This window comes from Capsella rubella, unplaced genomic scaffold (assembly GCF_000375325.1).
Source record: "Capsella rubella cultivar Monte Gargano unplaced genomic scaffold, Caprub1_0 scaffold_7, whole genome shotgun sequence".
In the NCBI taxonomy this organism is placed as follows: domain Eukaryota; kingdom Viridiplantae; phylum Streptophyta; class Magnoliopsida; order Brassicales; family Brassicaceae; genus Capsella; species Capsella rubella.
The window spans coordinates 17,153,457-17,173,886 of NW_006238917.1; the positions used below are offsets into that span (position 1 = coordinate 17,153,457).

General features: G+C 31.5%; 5 protein-coding genes across 6 annotated transcripts; 4 read left to right on the top strand and 1 right to left on the bottom strand.

Moving 5' to 3' along the window:
* The first annotated feature begins 3,815 nt into the window (after positions 1 to 3,815).
* LOC17880190 (probable thionin-2.4) lies at positions 3,816 to 4,627 on the top strand. The gene is made up of 3 exons (XM_023778131.1): positions 3,816 to 4,107; positions 4,199 to 4,276; positions 4,384 to 4,627. The coding sequence occupies exons 1-3, from the start codon at positions 3,882 to 3,884 to the stop codon at positions 4,479 to 4,481; spliced, it is 402 nt and encodes a 133-aa protein (XP_023633899.1). The 5' UTR covers positions 3,816 to 3,881; the 3' UTR covers positions 4,482 to 4,627.
* Positions 4,628 to 10,050: 5,423 nt separating this feature from the next.
* On the top strand, positions 10,051 to 17,937 carry LOC17878197 (ribulose bisphosphate carboxylase small chain 3B, chloroplastic). 2 transcript variants are annotated; one of them, XM_023777848.1, is made up of 4 exons: positions 10,051 to 10,268; positions 10,351 to 10,485; positions 10,612 to 10,845; positions 17,787 to 17,937. In XM_023777848.1, exons 1-4 carry the CDS (start codon positions 10,098 to 10,100, stop codon positions 17,790 to 17,792), a joined length of 546 nt encoding a protein of 181 aa, XP_023633616.1. In that variant the 5' UTR covers positions 10,051 to 10,097; the 3' UTR covers positions 17,793 to 17,937. The 2 variants fall into 2 exon arrangements, with proteins under 2 accessions (XP_023633616.1, XP_006285696.1); XM_006285634.2 differs by lacking the exon at positions 17,787 to 17,937 and having other exon boundaries at positions 10,612 to 10,998.
* Positions 13,733 to 14,711, top strand: LOC17879562 (ribulose bisphosphate carboxylase small chain 3B, chloroplastic). Its single transcript, XM_006285758.2, has 3 exons — positions 13,733 to 13,963; positions 14,051 to 14,185; positions 14,300 to 14,711. Exons 1-3 carry the CDS (start codon positions 13,793 to 13,795, stop codon positions 14,537 to 14,539), a joined length of 546 nt encoding a protein of 181 aa, XP_006285820.1. The 5' UTR covers positions 13,733 to 13,792; the 3' UTR covers positions 14,540 to 14,711.
* LOC17878658 (ribulose bisphosphate carboxylase small chain 3B, chloroplastic) lies at positions 16,983 to 17,937 on the top strand. The gene is made up of 3 exons (XM_006284554.2): positions 16,983 to 17,215; positions 17,304 to 17,438; positions 17,553 to 17,937. The coding sequence occupies exons 1-3, from the start codon at positions 17,045 to 17,047 to the stop codon at positions 17,790 to 17,792; spliced, it is 546 nt and encodes a 181-aa protein (XP_006284616.1). The 5' UTR covers positions 16,983 to 17,044; the 3' UTR covers positions 17,793 to 17,937.
* A 1,451-nt stretch (positions 17,938 to 19,388) lies between these two features.
* On the bottom strand, positions 19,389 to 19,850 carry LOC17879898. Its single transcript, XM_006282817.2, has one exon. The coding sequence runs from the start codon at positions 19,848 to 19,850 to the stop codon at positions 19,452 to 19,454; it is 399 nt and encodes a 132-aa protein (XP_006282879.1). The 3' UTR covers positions 19,389 to 19,451.
* Positions 19,851 to 20,430: the final 580 nt, after the last annotated feature.

Sequence of the window (20,430 nt, forward strand, 5' to 3'; positions counted from 1 at the left end):
GTTACTAAGAGTGTAGAGTGGGGTATGATATTATTGTGTAATTAATACGTTAATAATTATCATAATTGTCATAATTAATATGTTATTACTTATCATAATTTAATTAATGAATTAAATTAAATATAACTTTCATAAAATGTATGATCTTTAAAAGAAAAAATTTAGGTACCAATTTTTTTGTAAGCAAGTATATATATTTTTAACACTTTGACTGCAAATTTTAAATAAACTAAATATTATAATTTTTATATAATAGTCTATTTGATCTCAAAAACTAAATATAATGACAGATATATTAAAATGAATTACAAAAAATATTTGAGATTAAAAAATAAGAAAACATTATTTGATAAATGTTTTAAATCGAATTTTTTATTTATATAGCAATCAAAACTGATATATTACATATGTGTTGTATCAAATTTTCTTGATTCATAAATATGAAAATAAAAGTATAATATAAGTATTTTCGTGATTGTGCAAGCTAATTCTAATTTATTGTGTGTTGAATAAAATTGAGTAGAAAAATATAGCTAATGCAAATTTATATTATTTCAGTTTTTATATTAAAGTGTGAGTTAAGAATTATTTGAATAAGAAAGAGGTAGTAATATATTATTTTGGAAATTGTGTTACAATAAAATATTTAATTAGATATTTCATAATCAAAAAAGAAAATGCATATATAAAAATGGATCCTTATAACTTAATTCTCTTGTTGTACGATGATTGGAACTAATATAAGATACTATGTTAGATTTGTATCATACTTTCTAAAGATATTTATATCAAATTCTTAAAATGATTATTTCATTGATTTTTTATGTCACATAAGAACATAAAAATAGAAAAAAAAAATAAAGATACATGAATATAATGGAAGAGAGGGAGTGAATGTATTTATATGTTGATAATCAAAAATAGAAAATAGAGATGAATTTTCAAGAAAAAAAAAAGATAAATTATAATAATGTAAGATGTATATCAATATATCATATAGTCTCTAAAATTTTCTACAGTTGAAATTTTATAATAATATTTTTTTAAAAAAACTCATACAACAAAAATAAACAAAGCAAAAAAATTTCATAAAGAAGCGAAGGAGAGAATGAGAGAATGATATAATGAGACAATGAGAGAATGATATAATGAGAAAATGAGTATATATAGGAAGATAAGTGATGGGAGTTACAATTTCATAAAAAAATTATGGGAGTCAATTATAATTGATTGTGTATTGAAAAAATTGAATGTAAAATATAGTTAATGCAAATTTATGTTATTTCAGTTTTTATATTAAAGTGTGAGTTTAATATATATGATTAAATGTGTTTTGTGGTTTCTTTGTTTTTTTCAGTTTTATATTAAAGTGTGAATCAAATATATAATATTTTTAAAAGTTACATGCCAAGTGGACCAATAAGAAGATGGTAAAATCTTATATATATATATATATGATTTGTGAATAATATGATAGTTATTCTTTGATTTAAATTCATTATATTATTTTCTCAACTGTTTGATAATAGAAAATTAAATAAATTTTGCTTGATAATCTCTTTAATTCTTCTCTTATAAATTAAATTTTAAAAATTAGAAATTATGTTATAAATAATTTATTACCCATATTAATAACTTTAAAAATGTATCTTTAAAGGAGTAGGAAAAAAAAGTTTAAAAATGTATCTTTAAAGGAGTAGGAAAAAAAAGTCATAGCAATTTTCTTTGAATAAAAAATTATAACAATTCCATTTTATGTTTAGCTTATATGATATTTAATTTAATTAGAAACTAAAATTAGGAAAAACATATTTTTGCAACCATGACACTTTTTAAAAAGCAAAGCATACATATAACATATAACTTACAACACAATATCATAAAAAAAAATTTTAAATGTTAGATTATAAATTAATAAAAATGACACATGTCAGAAGCATAGAGCGACACATGTCGCGTTGTGAGGCAAAGTTAAGAAGAAACCTTGTCTTATTATATAAGATTATAAGCATATGACACCTTGTATGAACCATTCAGAATGCAATCGATAGGTTGAAGTAATGCAATACTTTATAGTCTATCATTTTGTCATGGATGATTGCTAGCGTAATAACTCAATAGATTTTAACCACAAGGAAACGGTGAAATTCTTGGTAGTATAATTATGGGCCAAATCCACAAAGGACCGAATGATTACACCAAATACTTATAAGAGTTAGCAACTTAGCAAAGATAAAAGTGAATACAACTAGATTTTCACCCACGATATACCGCGGGACGATATTTTAAAACGTTTTTTTATTAAGTTTGTACTACAGGCTCGCAAAAAAAAATTGTACTACTATATTTGATTGTTAATTCTAAGATTTAACGCGTGGAATATTGCATGATAATTTGGTTTTTATATAATGGTAATTTGATTAAATTAAATAAGTAAGTCTAATATTCAAAATAATAAAATGATGTTGGCATAACATCTTTCGTTTAAATAGTCAAATTTCAGATTAAAATATTTTATGAGTTTTACTATAGTAGAAAACCGTAAAAAATCTATAATCATAGTTATGTAAACTATAACCCGCTCCATAACATGTCCCGTGCTAGAAAATTATCAATAATACTTTAGTACATACATTTTTGTATCGTTTGAGTAATATACGTCCTTTTTCAAAAATTTAAACTGCAACATATGCAAAATAAAAAACAGATCAAAATTACAATAGTTGAAGCTAGTTACAGCAGAGAATACATGAGAGACAAATTTCAAAAACCTAATGTGGCTTTTCAAAATTGTTGAAATACATTTTTGCAAAACTCATTGACACACTGAACAATCCGAAATTAGCTTGTCATACGATGAAACAGTTTCATTGTTGTATTTTCTTACAAAATGAAACAGTTTCGTTGTTGTATTTTCGTAAAACAATGAAACTGTTTCATTTTGCTATTACAAAACCCACTCAACAATCCGAAATTGGCGTATTATTACGATGGGAAGCTCTAGTATCCGAGAATATAATTCTCTTGAATAAAGTAAACTAAAAAGATAAGTTTAGTTTTCTTGCATAATATAGTCATCGAACACGTTTACATGTAAAAATTGTCAAGTGGTTTTGACTTTATAGCTTTTTTTGTAAACTCATCAGATCTCAACCATCTCATGTTATTGGTAACTCTTTTAATTCAAATGATTTAGCATACCACTCAAATTAGTATTTATTTGGTCCCGACGTATGATTCAAATATCCAATAGTACAAAACAAAAAGTTGATTATAAGCCAAAAAGAAACACCAAACACGTTGTAACAAACTATTTGGATTTATCTCATATTTTTAATCAGCCATCAATCATCTAGTCGACATAACTAGAAGAGATTTGATAGAAGCTCGTACAACCACAAAACCGTTGGTTATTCAAAATATTTTGTACTCTTTCTTTATTCATAACTCAAAATATTTACACGAGAACTGATACGAAGTTTATAGACATAATACTTATACTATAAACTCTCATATATACGTATATAGTTATAAACCAAATTAATATAATTAAGATGGTACATAATAATAACACGATTAGTAAGAACATACAGAATATAACCAGCAAAACTCGTAAATAATTAATAGTGAATCCCTATTAAGCAACACAGGTTAAGCTTTAACCGAATCAGAAGAATGAAAAAAAAAAAAAGAATAAAAAGAAGATTTCAACTATCCCATTAAGATAAGGTTGGTCCATGCAGCTTGTATAGTCAGTCTATCGAGCGAACATGTGATACCCATCATAGACAACCTAGTATTTAAGGAACCCTTGTTTCATCACAAATTCATCAATTCAAGCTTATATACATTTTGCAATCAAACAACTGATCAATCGAAAGATGGAAGGCAAAACTTTGATTCTAAGTGTTCTCCTAATGAGCCTTCTCATGGCACAAATCCAAGTTGACGCCAAGAGCTGTTGTCCGACCACCACTGCTAGAAATGTCTATAATACTTGCCGTTTAGCCGGATTATCCAGAGCAGTATGTGCAAACCGCAGTGGCTGCAGACTCGTTAATGGGTCATGTCCCAACGGATATCCTAAAGAGAATCTTGAAAACACAGGTAAATCAAAACATAATGTGTTTTATTACGTACGTTGTTTGTCTTACAGGAAAAATCAAGATTAATGGTTTCTTATATGTTTTGTCTCAAGGTGATGCTGTCACTGAATACTGCAAGGTTGGGTGTGTATCTTCTGTGTGCGGTGCTTTAGCCACTCTCCAAAACTCTGGTAAAGCTAACTCTCAAAACTCCTTATCATTACTATCAATTTTCTTAAAAAATAATAAACAAGAGAACATATATATGATACATTTCAAATTTTATTTCGATAAATAGATGCAAGTGAAATTGTGAATGAAGCTGCTGGTAACTGTGCCTTGGCATGTTCTAAAGTCTGCAACAAAGGTTCGATGAATGCAGTTGGAACCGCCTAGACAACCTTATTCACAAAGATACGAAGTACATCATCTATGGAGTGTTGTTTTTCATGTTTTTCATCAATAATTGTGACAAAAGTGTAGAAGATTATCGATCATATGCTTTCTATTCCCTATCTTTTCAATAATATGTAATTGTGTCATATGCTTTTTCGTTCATATGCTTTTTCGTTCGATCATTAAAGTTGCTTTGTGCTTAGCTAAATTAGATAGAAACATAAAACACCTTAGTAACAAACTATTTGGATTTTTGTGTCATATTTTAATTTGCCATATTAGTCTAGACAATAACTAGAAGAGATTTGGTTATAACTTATAAACCACAAGAGTTAAGAGTTGGTTAAAAAACCAGAAAACACGTTTTAACAAACTACTACGTTCTTATCTTTCCCTCTTCAAACTACTCATACTCTTCTTAATTCTTAATTCAAAATATTTACACGAGAAGTGCTACAAACTTAATAGACATATATAACACTTATAATATAAATTCAAACGAAAATAGTAGTGAATCCCTATTAATTATCCTAATTAATTTAAAGCGTTAATCGAAAGAAAGTAAAAATGAACAAGAATATTTCATCAATCCATCAAGATAAGGTTTGGTCCACGTCGCATGTACAGACATAATCTATAGAGAAAATGTGATAAACATATCATATGAAGTGTGTGGTTGCTAATCATAGACCAACTAGTATTTAAGCGAGCCTTGTTTCATCGTTACCATTTCATCAATACAAGCTTATAACTCCGATCCCCACATATACATTTTGCATTCAAACAACTGATCAGTCGAAAGATGGAAGGCAAAACTGTGATTTTAAGTGTGCTCATGGCACAGATTCAAGTCGAATCAAAGAGTTGTTGTCATGGCACAGATTCAAGTCGAATTAAAAATGTTAAAAATTATAACCATTGTGTATTGTATAAAAATAAGTATTATTTTAATATTTACAATATAAAGTGATTAAAAACAAAAGAGAAAGAAAAAGAAATAATGTAAGTATTAGTTAGATGGCATTTTTGTTATTAAGAGAACTTTATAAGGTTATAAATGCACAATATTTTATTTGTATTTCCCCAAGTTTTGAAAGTTACTAATGATGCAATTTGTTTTAAAAAATGACTGGGAATAATGGAAATAACTTCTATTTTAATTTGGGAAAAATGTCAAATAATTTGCCAACTTTCAAATTTGCGACGAAAAAATTCGCGAACTTTGATGATACCATTTTAATCAACAACTTTCTGTTGACTTTACTCTAAAATGCCGAAGTTATATTGACCGGGCCGATTTGTTCTTGTGGTTAAGTCTCTGTGACGAGCTTAAGAACGGGGTTAACTGCCCGTTAGTGGTTTTCGTCTGTGCTTAAACGCAACTTTTAAGAGAGACGAAGAAGCTCAAAATCTCCAAATCGAGTTCTTCTTTCAAAATCCCAACCCTAGAAAAATTCAATTCTCTCTCAAATCCCCAAATCGAAAATCATGAGTTCCAGCTCCATGTCAACAGATGAAGTGAAGCTCTATGGCGAGCGTGGTGTGTCATCGGAGTGTGTTTGTGGCTTAGGTGTGACTATATTCACATCCAAAACTCAAGATAACCCGGGGAGACCTTTCTTTCGTTGTTCAAGCAAACGAGATGTGAAATCTTGGACAAGCAAAAAAAGATGTAAGTATATGTGTGTAATTAACAAGTTTAGGCTGAAAAATCTATGTAAGCTAACAATGAGTCATGTCTTTGTGCATTAGACTCATTTTAATTTGCCATCAGTCTAGACATAACTAGAAACTAGCTCCTACAGCCACAAAACATATTATAGCAAACTACTATGTTCTTATTTTTCCCTCTTGAAACTACTCATACTCTTCTTAATTCTTAATTCCAAATAATGTATGTATTGGGAGATGAAGAACCGGAGATCGGTTAAGAGATCGACGGTCGAGATGATTGCTCAAGAATATGGAAATTATGAAGATGTGAAAGAATCTAGATCCTCTTATTTAGGATATTTACCTTTATGTACAAATGTATTATTTACATTAGTCATTATTTCAGTTTAGGAAATTAGGTTTACTCATATCACTATATATATCGGTATATTATGTAACATTATTTTTATGAGAGTCTAATATAATTCTTCCTCTAAACACTTTTGTGTTCTTTACTCTCATCAATTTATCAGTATGTACACGAGAAGTGATATATACAATTACAGACATAAATATAAACTCCTATGCAATTAAAAGTGAATCCTTATTAAGTATCCTAATTAATTTAAAGTGTTAATCAAAAGAAAGTAAAAAAAGAGAGAAGAAGATTGATTCAACTATCTATTAAGGTACCGACATAGTCTACAGTGCATGTGATAAATTTATCAAACGAAGTATGTGGTTGATAAATTTAAGCGAGCCTTGTTTCATCGTTACCATTTCATCAATACAAACTTATAACTCCCCACATATACATTTTGCATTCAAACAACTGATCAGTCGAAAGATGGAAGGCAAAACTGTGATTTTAAGTGTGCTCATAGTGAGTCTTGTCATGGCACAGGTTCAAGGCGAACCAAAGAGTTGTTGTCCGAAACCTAGTAATAGAAACTGTTACAACATATGCTATTTTGCTTATGGCATAGGTTCTCACTCAGCTTGTGCAACTGTACAATGCACCAAGGCATGTTCTGAGTTCTGTACCAAGGGCTCATCCAATGCACAATGCAGTTGAAGCTGCATAAGAAACATATATATCAATGATCTATGTGTTGTTGTTTTCCCTGTTTCAATAATTATCGTGTATGTGGATTAAATAAAATGCTAGAAACTTGAGCTAGCTTCTACTATGTGACGTAGAGGAGGGTTATTGATCCTAGATTGTTAACCCCTTCTACTTGCTATTATCTAAATAAAGAATGATAATGTGTCTTTATGGACTATAATCAAAAGAAACTCTCGCTTTAACGTAATTTTCTGACAATCATATATTGACTTACAAATCTCAAATTATAGTCGATCATTTTGTCATGGTAGCTATATTTATGGGCCAAATCTACAAGGGACCGAATGATTACACCAAATACTTATAAGAGTGTTTTAAAGCTAAAGTTAAGGTCAAGGAACTTTGCAAAGATAAATTAATTAATGAATTGGGTAGAAATACAATACAAACTAAAAGTGAAATTGGGAAATAAATAAGCCATGAACTATATACCAACAATAGTCAAGTGATTTTGAGTTTAGAGCTCTTATGTAAATCAGCACTTTCATCATCTCAATGATCTCATGTTATTGGTAATTTGTTTCTAATATTTTAGCACACCACTCAAATGATTAGGGAACAACCATTTATTTGGTCCCAACATATTAATTGTCGTGCTAACGAAGGTCCCAAGCCATTATGTGCAAACTACAGTGGCTGCAAAATAATTGATAGTGGTAAATGTCCTGACGGATGTCTTAAAGATATTCACAAAAACACTGGTAAAATTGATTATTATTGTGCTTTATTAAATATTTCATTTTTCTTACCCGAAAAATCAAGATTTCATTTTTTCTTTTTTGGTTCGATGAATGCAGTTGAAACTGCTTAGAAACCCATATCCATGATGATACCACCTACATCTAGAGGTGAAGGGGATGGTCATCTTTCAAAGACTCAAAGTGTTGCTTTTCATGCATGTTTTCAATAATTGTCATGATTGTATATGCCTTTTATTTCCTATTTTAGTAATTGTGTCTTTCCCTCAACGGCAATTTTCATTTCATAAAAAAAAAAAAAAAAAAATTTCGTTTCATCTCTAAAATATCAGAAATATTATTCAACACTTAACCCTTAAATTATTTTATTAATATTCACAAGAAAAACTGAAACTTGTATATTAAAATACATAAAACAAAAATAAATTAGGGGGAATTTCAAAAATACCCCTTTTCATATACCTCTTTTTAAAAATACCCCATTTTCAAACTTTATCAAAAAACTCACTAAAAATGTTGAAATTTATCCAAATATGTGTGTAAGCTTATAAATATATACACAAATTACCTTTATATGTGTATAAAACTTTATATACCTTTCATAAATACCGTAAAAATAAATTATAAAAACCTTATAAAAACCTTATAAAAACCGTATAAACCCTTTTAAAAACCTTTTAAAAACCTTATAAAACTTATAAAAACGATTTAAAACTATTTAAAACATTTTAAAATATTTGTATCGAATCTCCCAGTAGTAGTTATTATATAGAAGTATCTTATAAACTATATAAAACTTTATAATTTTTTATATTTAAAAGGGGTATTTTTGAAAATGGATAGATAAAGGGGGTATTTTTAAAAAGGGGTACACCAAAAGGGGTATTTCTCAAAAATTCTCTATAAATTATATATGTGGCAAACAAAAATTTATTATATGTGTGGCAAATTATATAATTTCTAAAACATTTTATATTATGAAACACATATGGTTTAATATAACAAACATATTCCATCTTTCTTTGGGTTGCTAAAAATGATATTTCCACTTATACTCTATTACTCTCTAACTTGGACATATGTTTGAGATAACAGAACCCCTCTTCTAATTACCCAAAACTTTTATTTACCAAAATGAACTATGAGGCCACCACATTAGTATGATATAAATGTGAAATTATGCCCTTTGCCATAGGTATAGAAGTCTGTTCTAAATACACTATCATCGTAAAGTTTGAAACATGGCCTTCTTAGCTCAGTGGTAGAGCGTGTGGCTTTTTCAATCTCCATAGACGGCGTATCTTTTTCTTTGTTTAGCAAAAAAAAAAGTTCGAAACAAAAGATGCATTAGTTGTAAAAACGTTTTTTCTTTGAATATAATTTAATATTGTTTCAATATAAAAAATGATCGTAGTTTGATATGCAATTTAGTTACTTTCTATACTATGCGCCACTCAACTCTACGGAGAAACCACCACAAGAGACTACGCATAATGCATTGCTTTCATTCAAGTAATCGTTGCTTTTTTATACATGGTTATTCTTATTTTGACAACGAACCAAGTATCTTATTTTTCTTAACTCTTCTCCAAACATGATTATTATTATTTTAAATCAACATATTCAACAATTTCAATTGAAATATCAGTTTTTTTATTATATAAATTGTAAATTGAATTCCAGTAAAAAAAACACATAGAATTCAATTATGAACTTATTAACCAATTCACTTAGTTATAATTAAAATGGTATGTTTAGACACTTTTGTTGATTATGTTTATCGGTTGTGAACTTATATTATCAACCAAATCTAGTTAACTTAGAAAGGTCCAAAAACATTAAATTTACGGTCATGCTTCTAATTTATATTTCTTCCAAAATGGAAGGAGCCAAAAGCAACTGATCAAGTGGAGACTAGTAAACCATACACATTCACTCATTTCCTCACAAAAGAAAGATAAGATAAGGGTGTATGTACCTCTCCTTAATCCTGTGGCAGTTAACAACGTTATCATGAATCATGGACCCTTTGATTCTTAGGGCTTTTTGCCTCTTGAGGTTCTTGCTATATATAGTAACCAAACCAATAGAAAAGCCATTAAGTAAGAGAAAAGAGAAAACCAAGACGAAGAAGTAGTAATGGCTTCCTCTATGCTCTCCTCCGCTGCTGTGGTTACATCCCCGGCTCAAGCCACCATGGTCGCCCCATTTTCCGGCTTGAAGTCATCCGCTGCTTTCCCAGTCACCCGCAAGGCCAACAACGACATTACTTCAATTGCAAGCAACGGCGGAAGAGTTAGCTGCATGAAGGTAAATGTCATTTAGAAAAACATTCTTTTGGCAATTAGTGCAATTGAACAAACCTGTGAATAACCGGAATTGGGAATTATAGGTGTGGCCACCAATTGGAAAGAAGAAGTTTGAGACTCTATCTTACCTTCCCGACCTTTCCGATGTCGAATTGGGAAAGGAAGTTGACTACCTTCTCCGCAACAAGTGGATTCCCTGCGTCGAATTCGAGTTGGAGGTAATTAATTCATAAGTATAGTTACATTGCTAGAAACCTAACTCAATAACATGATTTTATAATCCGGAAAACAATGTGAATAGTCCTATATCAATTGTATTGAATGGTTTTTCGATGCGTGTATAGCACGGATTTGTGTACCGTGAGCACGGAAGCACACCCGGATACTACGATGGAAGGTACTGGACAATGTGGAAGCTCCCATTGTTCGGATGCACTGACTCAGCTCAAGTGTTGAAGGAGGTCGAAGAGTGCAAGAAGGAGTACCCCAACGCCTTCATTAGGATCATCGGATTCGACAACACCCGTCAAGTCCAATGCATCAGTTTCATCGCCTACAAGCCACCAAGCTTCACCGAGGCTTAATTTCTTTTCCGGAATATTCAATGTTGGCTATGGGGAAACCAATTTTTTTGGTCAATGTAAATTCAAAGTAATTATCAGCCAACTTAAAAGTTGAGGAATTGTTTTGCAAAAATGAAAAAGTTAAAAGGTTTTTTTTTTCTATCACTTTATTTTTCGTCTTAGTCATTTTTACTCTTTTATATTCGTTTTAGCTCCTTTTAATTTCAACAACAGTTTTTTCCTTTAATTTCTCTTCATAATTCTTGATTTTGAGTCTTGACTCTCTAGACTAACATCCAACAAAAAGAGATATGGACCTTTTTGCTAACTTTAAAAAACAAATTGCACATGGCAATGTATCATGGATAATTATTAAGTTTGATTCAAGTCCAAAAAGTATATGGCAACGTATCAAGCGTGAATATTTAAAATTTGGAAATTGTTTTACCTTAAATAGATAATTAACTATTCAAAGCTATCACAAGGAAAAGTAATCAATGTTCCAAAATATTCAAGATTAACGAATAAATATGAAATTATTCTTGCTTCTATATGATGATGAAAGAATCCAAATGTTTGTTTTAGGTTTTTTTTCTTCGAGAAAATACAAAAAATAAAATATCAATTCTCTGAAATTCTACACAATCAAGATTAAAAAACGGAAAAAATACAAGAATTAAGTTGTGTATTTTTTAATTTCCATTTTTCTCCATTTTATGTCGTATTTATTTCGCATAATTTTCTTATGTCAAACAAAAAGGATGGAGAAAGAAAAAAAAAAAGCGAACAACAAAGAGTACCTATGATCTTACGAAAGAGTATCTAAGATCATGTAACTTGAACGTCAATTGCGTAAGAGATCTTGAAAGGACTCAGGAGTTTGAGGTATGATAGTTTGAGATGAGAGAAGTGGGGCACTTTTATAAATAACAAAAAGTTTGGAACGAATTTGTAATTACCAAAAGTTATGGGGCGATTTCATAATTACCAAACGTTTTGGGTCATTTTTTAATTAAACAAAACTGTGGGGAAAAATTTGTCATTATTTTAAGTTGTGCGGAAATTTCGTATTTACTGAAAGTTGTGGGGCAATTTCGTATTTACATAAAGTTGTGAGGCAATTTCGTATTTACCGGAAGTTTTTGGGCAATTTTGTAATTACCAAAAGTTGTAGGGTAATTTCATAATCACCAAAAGTTGAAGCGTTATTTTGTAATTACCAGAAATTGTGGGGCAATTCTTAATTACAGAAAGTTATGGAAAATACAGTAATTTTCCATGGGCGATTTCGTAGTTAAGAACAGATATGTGGTGCTCTTTTTAGCTGTCAAAACTTGTTTTATCATTTCATAAATATCGATATATGGGGGTATTTTGTAATTATAACAAAATGTATGGTAATTTAAAAAGATGTTTGGCATTTTGTAATTACTGGAATTGTGAGTCAGCTTTAATTAACAACATATATGGGACTATTTCATAATTACTAGAATATCTAAAAGATTACGCTTACGCTTTCATTAGACCGGCCATAAACAAATCGTGAGAGCCCAATGAACATTTGTATTGAATTCCAAGTTTTTTACAGCATATATTATTTGCAAATAGGCCCCAACAATATTTATTTACAAATTGGCCCCATATTATTGTTACTTTGGCCTCCAAATTTTCTGACCGGACCCTGCTTAAAAGAAATGGATGCATGCTTTGTCGTCTATATCAAGCCTAAACTTTGTATGGAGTTGTATAACAAGACATCATTTACGAGAATGATTAGGATCAAGCAAGAGCTAATCTATTTGTGAGAAGAATGATGAGTTTCGTTTGGTTTAGCCGTTTAGGTGAGAGTGATACTGTGATAGTGAAAGAAACTTACTTTCAGAAATGCCCTAATTAAACTATATTGGGGAATAGTTGAACCCGCCAAGAGATGAAACATATTCAGAATAAATTTGTTTTTTTCCGAAGAATGTTGTATGCTTTGCAACAGTAGGATTTGAACCTTGTGTAGTACTAGCCGTAAGACATAATACATAGTAGCCAACAGTTCAAACCTGATAACAAAATAGGATCTCTACCACGAATAAGTGCGAAATTAACGTGAAATATGTAAGGAGGAGATTGTAGACACAAATCAGAAACTAGTCATTATCACAATTTCAAAATAGATTTGCAAAGCCGAGTGTTTACAACAAGTTATATAGGTAATATAAATTGTGGAAAAGTTTGGTTCGTCAAACAGAAGTTGACTGCTCAGTTATGTTCGATTACGTATTTACACGTCTAGTTAGATAATTTTCTATAGTACGTAATAATTGATTGTGAACTAAGTCGTCTTGATCCTGTGGTAAAGGGAGGTAAGTTCTGCCACATGGGTTCGTGTAGCATTGGCCATGGGAGTTCGAAATTTAGCATGGTTTTTCCGACTCCAGAAAATTAGTGTTTGGACCTAAAAACCTTTCGGAATTACTCCTGAATTATAAAAATAAAAATAAATAATTATTGATTGTGAGCTTATTAGCCGAATCAAATTAACCAAAATTGAATTATACATTACTATGATAATATAAGTACGTTACTTTATATTTAAGGCCATGCGTTTGGTATCTCTCTTCCTCAAAAGGAAGAAGCCAAAAGCAACCGGTCAAGTGGAGATCAGTAGGCAGTAACCATACACACAACTCACTCGTCTTTCCCCACAATAGAAAGATAAGAAAATGGAGTTTTCTGCCACATGGCCTTATCCTAGTGGCCCGTATCGATAAGGGTGTCAACACCTTTCCTTAATTCTGTGGCAGCTAATGACGGTATCATGAATGATGGACCCTTTGATCACTGTAGGGCTTTTTGCCTCTTGTGGTTCGCACTATATAAAGATGAACAAATCAATAGGCAGACAAGTAGTAAAGTAAGAGAAAAGAGAAAAAAAGAAGAAGAGAAAAAACAAGAAGAAGTTGTAGTAATGGCTTCCTCTATGCTCTCCTCCGCCGCTGTGGTTACCTCCCCGGCTCAAGCCACCATGGTCGCTCCATTCACCGGCTTGAAGTCATCCGCTGCTTTCCCCGTCACCCGCAAGGCCAACAACGACATTACTTCCATCGCAAGCAATGGCGGAAGAGTTAGCTGCATGAAGGTAATGTCATTAATAAAAATAGTCTTTTGTAATGTGCAATTAGTACAATTGAACAAAACTGAGATTAACCGGAATTGGGAATTATAGGTGTGGCCACCAATTGGAAAGAAGAAGTTTGAGACTCTATCTTACCTTCCTGACCTTTCCGATGTCGAATTGGGAAAGGAAGTTGACTACCTTCTCCGCAACAAGTGGATTCCCTGTGTCGAATTCGAGTTGGAGGTAATTAACTCATAAGTCTTCCTTGGTCTCTAAGTATACTTACATTGCTAGAAACCTAACAATGTGAATAGTCCTATATCAATTGTATTGAATGGTTTTTTGATGCGTGTATAGCACGGATTTGTGTACCGTGAGCACGGAAGCACACCCGGATACTACGATGGAAGGTACTGGACAATGTGGAAGCTCCCATTGTTCGGATGCACTGACTCAGCTCAAGTGTTGAAGGAAGTGGAAGAGTGCAAGAAGGAGTACCCCAACGCCTTCATCAGGATCATCGGATTCGACAACACCCGTCAAGTCCAATGCATCAGTTTCATCGCCTACAAGCCACCAAGCTTCACCGAAGCTTAATTTCCCTTTCTTGAATATTCAAGCGTTGACTATTTTGGAATCCAATTCTGTATGGTCAACGCAAATTTTAAGAAAAATAATTAGCCGACTTCAAAGTTGAGAAACTCAAAAGTTGAATGTTATTTTTATATATCAATTTCCCTTTTATTATGTCTACTCGTATAATTTCACTTTTGCTCTTAGCCTTTTTTTTCTTTTTTCTTAGATACTTTAACAACATTTTAGTTCCTATAAATCCCCGTAATAGTTCTTACTCCCTAGACTAAACCATTAACCTTAATTTATATAAAAAGAGAAAACTGTTTGCTACTTTTTTTGAGAAATTTTGCATATGAAAGCAATAACAAAGATGCCTCCATCAATCCTTTTGATACAATTGATAGTGAGGAGAGATAGCGAAAGGTCGTAAAAGACATAAAGAAAATCCAAATGTAACTCATAACACCAAAACACATGTATTCCAAAACCCCTAAGTGGGATATTAAGTTTAATTTGAAGTCCAAGAATCACTGAGATGACATCATATCAATCAATGATCAACAAAGACTGAAATTTATGAACTATATGAATTTGGAAAATTTTGGAAAATTTGAAACTGACGTTAAATTAATCACTTATTTTATGTAGCTGAAATTTCTAATAAAAATTTCAAGTTATAATATAATCAAAATGGTTTAGTTTTCTATACAAAAAAAAAATGTTTTTGGATTTTTCGATGCAAACGGAATACAAACCATTAATGTGCAAGATTTCGAAGATAAATCACAAATATAGTTAGAAGTTTTGAAATTAGCGAACAATATGTCCATATCTAGGATTTATTCACACCTTTTTGGTATCAAATAAAATCCAAGGTAAAAAGGAAAACAAAAATAAGGACTTAAAAAAGACAATAACGTATACAACAAAAAGGTGAGAAAATTTTGTAACTTAAATGGATGGGTCAGGACTTATGACTTAGGATGGTCTTAGTTTTGACAAATGATATATGTGGTTGAAATGTGGAGTGGTATGGAGCTTGTGATTCATTTCCCTAACAGGAGAGCTTTTACATGACAATGTTTGGTGATTTTGTAGCTTTAAGGTGATAGTTGTGAAACCATGACCATAGCTTTATGTGGCTTTAGGCCTTAGGGTCTTCTTGTCTCAGTTCCACACCATCAATTGAAATGAGTTAATTATGATCATTCCTCATGAGCCTTTGTTGCTTGCATGGTTAAGTTGACATGGTGGTGGGAATCTACTTGAAGTGCCATATTCATGCTTGAGTAGATTTAAGTGCAATGGCGTTGGCGTGGCCGGTTCTAAGGAATGCGTCGATAGACTTATTAATTCGACTATGACAAAGAATGCTTCGAAGTAGCTAAAGGTAGATATGCTCGACTGAAAAATGTATTTTGAGGTGATCCAAAGGGTCACAAAATCGAGTGGTAGCTGGTACGTGTAAAGTATTAAAAGCTGGCCTTAGAGGAATAAGCCAAAAACATACTTATTATCGGCGAAAAAGGAGAAAAGACAAAAACTAGTAACCGCTTACGTTGTTGTTTACGTTCAAGTCCGGTCTTGTAAGAATGACAATAACACACACTAAAGTAGATGTTCTAGTTAATTTTCAACAAATTTGATTATTAGCTATGCATTATGTGCGTATATATAAATCAAAGTGGTACCATACGGATGCTAATATTTTTTAAAATAATCAAAGAGGTTCTTGGCCGAAACTCATACATCCTTTCAGGTCCGAGACCAAAGCATGTTATATGGTCTCGTCCCAAAATCTACTCGAACCGGCGACCTCTAAACTTTTGTCAGAGAACTTTACCAATTGAGCTATTAGCACTTGGTTATACGGATGCTAATAACATAAAATGTTAAGTGTTTTTTGTTTCTTCTAAATAACTAAAAAGCTATGGGTTATAAAACAAAACATTTTAAATGGTCCTCTTCCATGTAGCTCTCGAAACCAAAACATTATAGTTACATGTTCTACTTTACAAACAATTTAGCTTATAAGAAATCAGATAAAACTCCATACTTTTTTTCTTCATTTTATCTTCTTCGTTTAATATGCAACATTATTCACCAAATCACGTTAAGCCAAACCAAATCATGCATGGTAAATAAAAGGTCCAAAAACATTAAATTTTAAGGGCATGCGGCTAATTTATTTTCTCCAAAAAGGAAGGAGCCAAAAGCAACCGATCAAGTGGTGGAGACTAGTAACCAAACACAATTCACTCGTTTCCTCACAATAGAAAAGATAAGATAATGGAGTTTTCTGCCACATGGCCTTATCCTAGTGGTCCGAATCGATAAGGGTGTCAACACCTTTCCTTAATCCTGTGGCAATTAACCACGTTATCATGAATCCTGGACCCTTTGATCATTAGGTCTTTTTGCCCCTTATGGGTTCTCACTATATAAAGATGACAAAACCAATGGACAAAACAAATAAGTAAGAGTAAAGAGATAAAAGAAGAAGAGAAACAACAAGAAGAAGTAGTAATGGCTTCCTCTATGCTCTCCTCCGCTGCTGTGGTTACCTCCCCAGCTCAAGCCACCATGGTTGCTCCATTCACCGGCTTGAAGTCATCCGCTGCTTTCCCAGTCACCCGCAAGGCGAACAACGACATTACTTCCATCGCAAGCAATGGAGGAAAAGTTAGCTGCATGAAGGTAAATAATGTCAATAATAAAAACATTCTTTTGAAATGTGCAATTAGTGCAATTGAAGAATAACTAGAATTGGATTTGGGAACTATAGGTGTGGCCACCAATTGGAAAGAAGAAGTTTGAGACTCTATCTTACCTTCCTGACCTTTCCGATGTCGAATTGGGAAAGGAAGTTGACTACCTTCTCCGCAACAAGTGGATTCCTTGTGTCGAATTCGAGTTGGAGGTAACTAACTCATAAGTCTTCATTGGTCTCTAAGTATACTTACATTGCTAGAAACCTAACAATGTGAATAGTCCTATATCAATTGTATTGAATGGTTTTTCGATGCGTGTATAGCACGGATTTGTGTACCGTGAGCACGGAAGCACACCCGGATACTACGATGGAAGGTACTGGACAATGTGGAAGCTCCCATTGTTCGGATGCACTGACTCAGCTCAAGTGTTGAAGGAAGTGGAAGAGTGCAAGAAGGAGTACCCCAACGCCTTCATTAGGATCATCGGATTCGACAACACCCGTCAAGTCCAATGCATCAGTTTCATCGCCTACAAGCCACCAAGCTTCACCGAGGCTTAAGTTCCCTTCTTAAAAAACATTCATATGACTTATCTCTACTCATTTCATTTCCTATTGTCTGTGTTTTTTTTTTCTTCTGTTTCTGAGACATTTCATATCGGATTATCAAATGTCTGATTTATGAATATATAATGTTATTTCTATATCTCCTACGTCTTGATTTTTTCCGATGGTTGATTAGGTTTAGAATAGTTATTGCGATATGAAAAGAGACGAAAGTGACTTGAAGAACAAAAACTTATAGTGGTACGTAATATATATTACTAGAGGAAGATAACATTGTAACCTAAGTATAAAATTTTGATCTCATATTTTATTTAGTTTTACATTATATATACATTTACAATATTCTTGGTAAATTATCACTATAATAGAAGATAAATTGTAAAGAGGAAACAAAATTTAATTTATTTTTCTTATATAATATATATGAAAGTAAAATTCCCTTTATAAGGACAGTGAAACATATGTTTGTAAATGTCAGTCACATAGAGTTAATACCATAAAGGAAAGGTTGGTCCACTTGAAAACTGCGATAGACACATTTGTGGACAGTGCCAGTGCCAGTGCCAGACAGAAAGATAAGGTTTGTAGATAAGAGTTCACTTTAAAATATATGATTAAGACCATCTTTCTTAATGATCCCAAATAGTGTGAAACTTGTGTGTCAATGTTTAAGTTCATTGACTCTATGTAAATCACAAGAAAAAGTCATAAAAATGAATAACGGAAGTTTTCTATAATTGTTGTTGACTTTCAAGCTTTTGGTTCAAACTTTAATCTTAAAAATGAAAATAAATAGAAAAGCTAAAATATATTATTATTTCATTGCTAATTAGCATGTATTTCCTCATGTTTTTAGATTTTTAACGATTTCTACACCTAATATAATTTCTATACTCATCTTGGGTTTATAACACAAGGAAAAAATAGTCTTTATACTGAATAATTAATTGTACTTGTGGAAGATTAAAGAGTGTGTGGTAGATTAGGAACTAAAACTAGATTTGATGGTATTTAGGGGCATTTCTCTATTATTTATAATTATAAAAAAAAAATTCAGTAAAAAATGTTTATGTATTAGTATAGTATTTTATTTAAACTAGAAGAACTAACTTTAAAATATTTTATTTATATATGCAGTTAACAAAGTGTATAATATTTTTTATATGTGCAAAGAAGATTTAAATTAATGCATGGTATGATTCATTTATTAAAAAAAGAAAAATAAGAAATACTATATGGTGATGATATACAATAATTTTTCAATATCTTTGTCCATCTTCAAAATCCTATCAACTATTATCTATGTATATAAATCTCACCAATCTTAATATTTCCTAACTTAAAAAATTATCTTTTTTTTGAATACTTTGGATATAACTTTCTTACAATAAAATTTTAATTTTAATTTTATTTTGAAAATAAATAACTTGTCAATTAGACGGACCCTAATTTATATAAGAAAATATGATATTCAATTAATATTGATTAATTTTTATTTTTTGTTAATATTATGATTTTTCAAATTTTAACACATACAATATTTTTAGTTCATACGTGATAACATAAATTTTAACCCGTGTTTTTACGCGGACCTAATATATAATTTCACTAACACATACAATCTTACTCTTTAGTTAAACCAACTCTCACCGCTCAATTCATCATCACTGCGTCATAACGCTGCCACCATCCCCACCCAAACGCAAACGCAAACCATGTCCACTCCTCTTCATATGTCAACAACATTTCCGGCCAATCCTCGACCAACTTTGAATTAGCTATTTCCATCTCTTCCTCCATATTATTCTCCACCACACCTTTATGATCTTTCTCCATAATATTTTGTAGTGTCTCTTCCTTCGACTTCATTACCACCAACGGTTTCTTATGTTTAAGCGACAATGGTTTCTTCATGCTTTCTTTTTGAACACTTATTCGAGCTTTCGCGGTCATTCTCGCGTGTTTTGATTGATCCCTTCGAGCTTCTTCCCCTTTTCTTGATCTGTTTCTCTCTTTACCTTCATACACTGAGGTTACACGAGCTCTCTTCATAGAATCCACGTGTGTTCACACATTTTTCAACATCAACCATTAGGTGTTTTATAACTCGATAAGAATAATAGGATAAGACTTGCTTAATATCTCTCGTTTATAAAACGTGTATTCAAATGTGTCAACGTATATACATTAGTTGTTACACTTACACGTATGAGTCTCCAACGGGTTTAAATTCTTTTATATCATATATAAGATCAGATCTTAACAAATTTTAGCTTAAGATACTTGTTAAGATCCTATCAATAATGTTGCCCTAAGACCAACATTATCAAAGGTATCTTATATAAGATACTTTCCTATGTAAATCTTAGCTCTAAGATACACTTGATAATGTTGCACTTAAGATCAACGAATCAAGCACAAGAAGTCAAAAGGAAGCAATAAAGTTAAGAGCAAAGAATCGAACACAAGTTTTCAAAAGAACAAGATTCGAAATACGCAAAAGTAGGGAAATGTAAAAGAAAAGCTAGCTAAAGATGAAGAAAAAGTGATTTAACGTGAAGTCTTGGTTATATGCATGATGATCCAGCATTAGTTAATGGTGCTCTCGAGCGTTTCTAATGTGTAATGTAGT

Coding starts and splice junctions, on each gene's coding strand:
- LOC17880190 (XM_023778131.1), top strand. CDS start 3,882: ATGGAAGGCAAAACTTTGATTCTAAGTGTTCTCCTAATGAGCCTTCTC. Junction 4,108..4,198: donor AGAGAATCTTGAAAACACAG/GTAAATCAAAAC, acceptor TTTTGTCTCAAG/GTGATGCTGTCACTGAATAC. Junction 4,277..4,383: donor AGCCACTCTCCAAAACTCTG/GTAAAGCTAACT, acceptor TTCGATAAATAG/ATGCAAGTGAAATTGTGAAT.
- LOC17878197 (XM_023777848.1), top strand. CDS start 10,098: ATGGCTTCCTCTATGCTCTCCTCCGCTGCTGTGGTTACATCCCCGGCT. Junction 10,269..10,350: donor GAAGAGTTAGCTGCATGAAG/GTAAATGTCATT, acceptor TGGGAATTATAG/GTGTGGCCACCAATTGGAAA. Junction 10,486..10,611: donor GCGTCGAATTCGAGTTGGAG/GTAATTAATTCA, acceptor ATGCGTGTATAG/CACGGATTTGTGTACCGTGA.
- LOC17879562 (XM_006285758.2), top strand. CDS start 13,793: ATGGCTTCCTCTATGCTCTCCTCCGCCGCTGTGGTTACCTCCCCGGCT. Junction 13,964..14,050: donor GAAGAGTTAGCTGCATGAAG/GTAATGTCATTA, acceptor TGGGAATTATAG/GTGTGGCCACCAATTGGAAA. Junction 14,186..14,299: donor GTGTCGAATTCGAGTTGGAG/GTAATTAACTCA, acceptor ATGCGTGTATAG/CACGGATTTGTGTACCGTGA.
- LOC17878658 (XM_006284554.2), top strand. CDS start 17,045: ATGGCTTCCTCTATGCTCTCCTCCGCTGCTGTGGTTACCTCCCCAGCT. Junction 17,216..17,303: donor GAAAAGTTAGCTGCATGAAG/GTAAATAATGTC, acceptor TGGGAACTATAG/GTGTGGCCACCAATTGGAAA. Junction 17,439..17,552: donor GTGTCGAATTCGAGTTGGAG/GTAACTAACTCA, acceptor ATGCGTGTATAG/CACGGATTTGTGTACCGTGA.
- LOC17879898 (XM_006282817.2), bottom strand. CDS start 19,850: ATGAAGAGAGCTCGTGTAACCTCAGTGTATGAAGGTAAAGAGAGAAAC.